This window comes from Silene latifolia, chromosome 3 (genome assembly GCF_048544455.1).
Source record: "Silene latifolia isolate original U9 population chromosome 3, ASM4854445v1, whole genome shotgun sequence".
NCBI classification, from domain to species: Eukaryota; Viridiplantae; Streptophyta; class Magnoliopsida; order Caryophyllales; family Caryophyllaceae; genus Silene; species Silene latifolia.
The window spans coordinates 90,799,332-90,802,953 of record NC_133528.1 but is presented as its reverse complement, the minus strand read 5'-3'; the positions used below and the strand labels follow the sequence as shown (position 1 = coordinate 90,802,953).

General features: G+C 35.5%; 1 protein-coding gene across 2 annotated transcripts; it reads left to right on the top strand.

Annotated features, from left to right (window-relative positions):
- The first annotated feature begins 583 nt into the window (after window positions 1-583).
- On the top strand, window positions 584-2,781 carry LOC141646171 (high mobility group B protein 7). Of its 2 annotated transcripts, none has more exons than XR_012545401.1 (7): window positions 584-809; window positions 926-1,081; window positions 1,830-1,917; window positions 2,058-2,144; window positions 2,226-2,287; window positions 2,384-2,439; window positions 2,526-2,781. XR_012545401.1 is itself a non-coding variant. In XM_074454178.1 (7 exons), the coding sequence occupies exons 1-7, from the start codon at window positions 742-744 to the stop codon at window positions 2,551-2,553; spliced, it is 531 nt and encodes a 176-aa protein (XP_074310279.1). In that variant the 5' UTR covers window positions 587-741; the 3' UTR covers window positions 2,554-2,781. The 2 variants fall into 2 exon arrangements, 1 of the variants encoding a protein (XP_074310279.1); XM_074454178.1 differs by having other exon boundaries at window positions 587-809; window positions 2,240-2,287.
- Window positions 2,782-3,622: the final 841 nt, after the last annotated feature.

Here is a 3,622-nt window from a genome sequence, read left to right as displayed (position 1 = left end):
AAATATCCATCCACTTTAAGCATAAGACAAGCAACAAATTGCGTGGTGAGGCCAAAAAATGTCACCATTTTAGCATATTTGACCCGTCTTTCACTTTAGTGGAATCCTTTTTTGAAATAATCCTCAAAAATAAAGTATTTGTCGTTTTTGAAAATATTTGCCAAAATGGCGTCCACGTAAACTTGGTTTTCAAAACCTAAAATACGGAACAAACACGCTATTACCAATGACGTGTCTTTAAAGTAGTTTTTTCTCCAACTGATAGACTCTTATTAACTTAAAAAAAAAAAAAAAAAATTATACATAGACACACGAGTGGGACTGGCGTGTTTCCTTCCCAAAACCCGTCATTCCCATGACGTGTTTGCTTCAGTCCATTTTATAGAAGTTTTTTTTTCCTACTTTTGTGTTTCAGGTTGCTGAGCTGAACATTATTTTGACAAATATTTTCAAAAACAACCAAAAACGATAAATGATTTATTTTTAAGCTTTATTTTTAAAGCGGGTTCTCTGTAGTGAGAGACTAATTGAAAAACGAAATACACCGTAACTATTTTGGCGCCAATGAACTAATTTTCATTTTTAATATACCGCTCACATGTTATAATTGAAAACGAAAGTGGGAAACAAAAAGCGATACATCTTTTCCTTCTGTAGTTCATTTTGATTAAATTCCATGTTTTTTTTCTGGAAATATGTTAGTTTAATTGTTTAAAGAAAAACATAACTTGTTTTGCTTCAATGGTAAGAACTCAGAAAAGGGTTCGAGCTCTTCGCCGCGCCCCCGACGGGAGCGGTTTTCAGAATTGGTAATGTTGCCCCTCCTTAGACAATACCTGTATTGGATTTCATTGTTATTGTTTCACATTGATAGTACTATCGTTCTTGTATGAAACCGCTGTGTTGTGTTTTTGGGTGGTCACAGTGATGAATGTGGAGTTTCGGTCCCAGTAGCATTAATGGACATGCATAATTGCAAAGCGAAGAGGGATTTGAAAAGATTAAAGAGGAAGACCAACAACATCTTTTGTAAGGAGAAATTAGTGTATGAGGAACCCAGATCGCCATTTCTCTTCTTCATGTACTATCTTCAATTCTCCGATACTATTCATTGAGTTGATTACTGGTGTGCTAATTATTGCCTCCATCCTAGTCATTTGTTTACTGTTTCATTTTGAGTTTCTGAGTCAATTGTTTTTCCTTTTCATATTAGGAAATGCCTTTAATTGACAAGTTGATCCACCCCACCCAATTTGGTACACACTTGTCATCTTATAATTGACGCCTCTCTCTTTCTTTGGTCTTTGTACCAAAAACAAAGTTAAGAGCATCCGCAAAGGTGGTATTTTAGCTCCCCATACCTCCTCTCTCCTAATATGGGGTTCCACTACTTTTAGGGAAGGTCCTCAACAAAATACAAGGCAAAATATGTGTTCTTTTAGGGAGGTTCCCAAAATATTACATGTATATTGGAATTGTTGGGGAACCTCATTATTGCGGAGATGTAATTATAAAATGGGGAGAGTAAATGGAAAAATTAGTGGAAAATAAGGTGGACGAATAAGAAAAGGAAAGATAAAATATGGGGCACCTCACCATTGCGGATGCTCAAAAACAAAGTTAAACAAATAACCGGGACGGAGTGATTAGTTTTTAATGCAATTATTCTATTTGGGATTTCATACTCCGGATTCTGGGGAAAGAATCAATTTTAACAAAGTCCCCATTTTCAATTTGACTGCCATTTCTATATAGAGTATTCGTGAGATTTTATACTTGTATACTTTGTACTTGATAGGACATTTGTGATTTGGTTGTTGGGTTTTCAGGGAGAGCTATGCGGAAACCTGTAAAGCTCATGATTTGGTTGAGATTAACCGCGAAGCTTTCGAGAAATGGAAGAATATGTCGACCAAGGTATATTTGTTTGATGTTTACATTAGTGTTGTGACACGTGATTTATATAAAACAGATTCCTGATGAGAACTATGTCGTCCATTTACGTTTTTCACGCGTGGTCTAGCTATATAGATTACAAGCTGTTTTAACTTATACAGGAGCAATGGCCTTTTATTCTTCATGCTCAGAAAGTAGAGAATGTTTATCTAAAACTCTTACATCAGGAAATGAATGAAATGTCTCAAGTAAGCATCCTTAAACTATGATTTAACGGACATACTAAAAATTCAGTGGAACACGATTTCTGTACGACTTTTTAAACGCAGATTCAACTGTGCAGGAGGAAGATGACGAGGCAGATTCAGCATTAGTTGGGAAGGTTGCTCTGGTAACCATCCGGCCATCTCAGTTAGACTCAATTTTACGATTCAAACTTATACGAAGTGTTATTTAAGGTTACTTCTAACACTGTCTTTTATATCAGCAATTTGAAGACTATGAGAACTCCGACAGTTCTGAATGCTGTGATACCTGTGACTGGTACCTTTCTCACATTCATTTTAACTAATTAAGCTCATATTACTAATGTAATTTCTAAGATTCTCAATGTTTCATTTGACGAACAGGCCGCTGACGTGTCCATGGCATCGATGATAAAAATGCTGCAGCTCCCAAATTTTGTATATTGGTTTTGTTTGCCTAATCGATGATGAACAACTTATTGCTTTGGCCATGGTGGAAAAGCAAATGTTCATAGTTTTGCCATTTTCTTCTATCTTGTTTAGGGCAAGTCAATATAGCTGTTGTATAGCCTAGAATTCGGATGATAGCTAGTGTTTATACTACTCCGTAGCTGCTATTAAGCATCATTAGCATTAACACTAGTATTTGGATCATTTCTGTGGGTGGCTTTTTTTTTGTGTGGATCTTTAATTTTTGCAGCATTGCACCCACTACAAAGTTGTCAGCCTGTTTAGAATTTTAAGCTACTCTGTAGTCCTTTATAAATCTATTAGGTTTTCATCTATTACGTTGTGTAACCGACCTCACTGGTTTCTGGCAGCAGGCGCACATGAGCATAATATTGTACTGAAATGGTACAATCAACAATATTGGTGTTCTTACAATGATTGTTGCATTGCAAGAGAATCCTCAAATCTATGTGGTATCCTGTTTAGATAGTTTCCGCTGCAAATGCACGAATCTTATTCTTTCTAGTCATTTTTGTATCATAAGTGGTATCAAAGTTTCGGCTCTTGATCCAGGACGGTGACCATGGATTTTGACAATCCAAACTTCTTACAAAAATCTTTGAGATGCTCTAAGGAACATCCCCACAGGAGGACCACGTTTCCAACTACGAGGAGAATGTATCAAATACATGGATGAGTTCAAGATCAACAAACTTTCAGAGTTTGTTGGTGGTACGATCCTGAAGAATATCTTGAACACGAAAGTTTTTTTCATTCATTAATTATAATAATTATTTCCTCCATTTCAATCAATTCTATACATTTGCTTTATACACGTATATCAATGCTCGTTTTCTTTTTTCATATCTTTAGTTACATATTAATAAAAAATTATAAGGGTTTTTCTATATGATGATACTCAATTTTTTCATATTTCATATGGTAACCCTGCAAATCAGAAAAGCAAAATGTTAACTCGGAAGTCCATTAATTTGCATTTAACGTGACCCATAACTATAATTCCGTCAAAT

What these genes read in the sequence shown, in the direction of transcription:
- LOC141646171 (XM_074454178.1), top strand. Translation starts at nt 742, where the DNA reads ATGGTAAGAACTCAGAAAAGGGTTCGAGCTCTTCGCCGCGCCCCCGAC. An exon ending in GGAAGAATATGTCGACCAAG is followed by an intron (nt 1,918 to 2,057) that starts GTATATTTGTTT and finishes TAACTTATACAG; the next exon opens with GAGCAATGGCCTTTTATTCT. An exon ending in TGCTGTGATACCTGTGACTG is followed by an intron (nt 2,440 to 2,525) that starts GTACCTTTCTCA and finishes TTTGACGAACAG; the next exon opens with GCCGCTGACGTGTCCATGGC.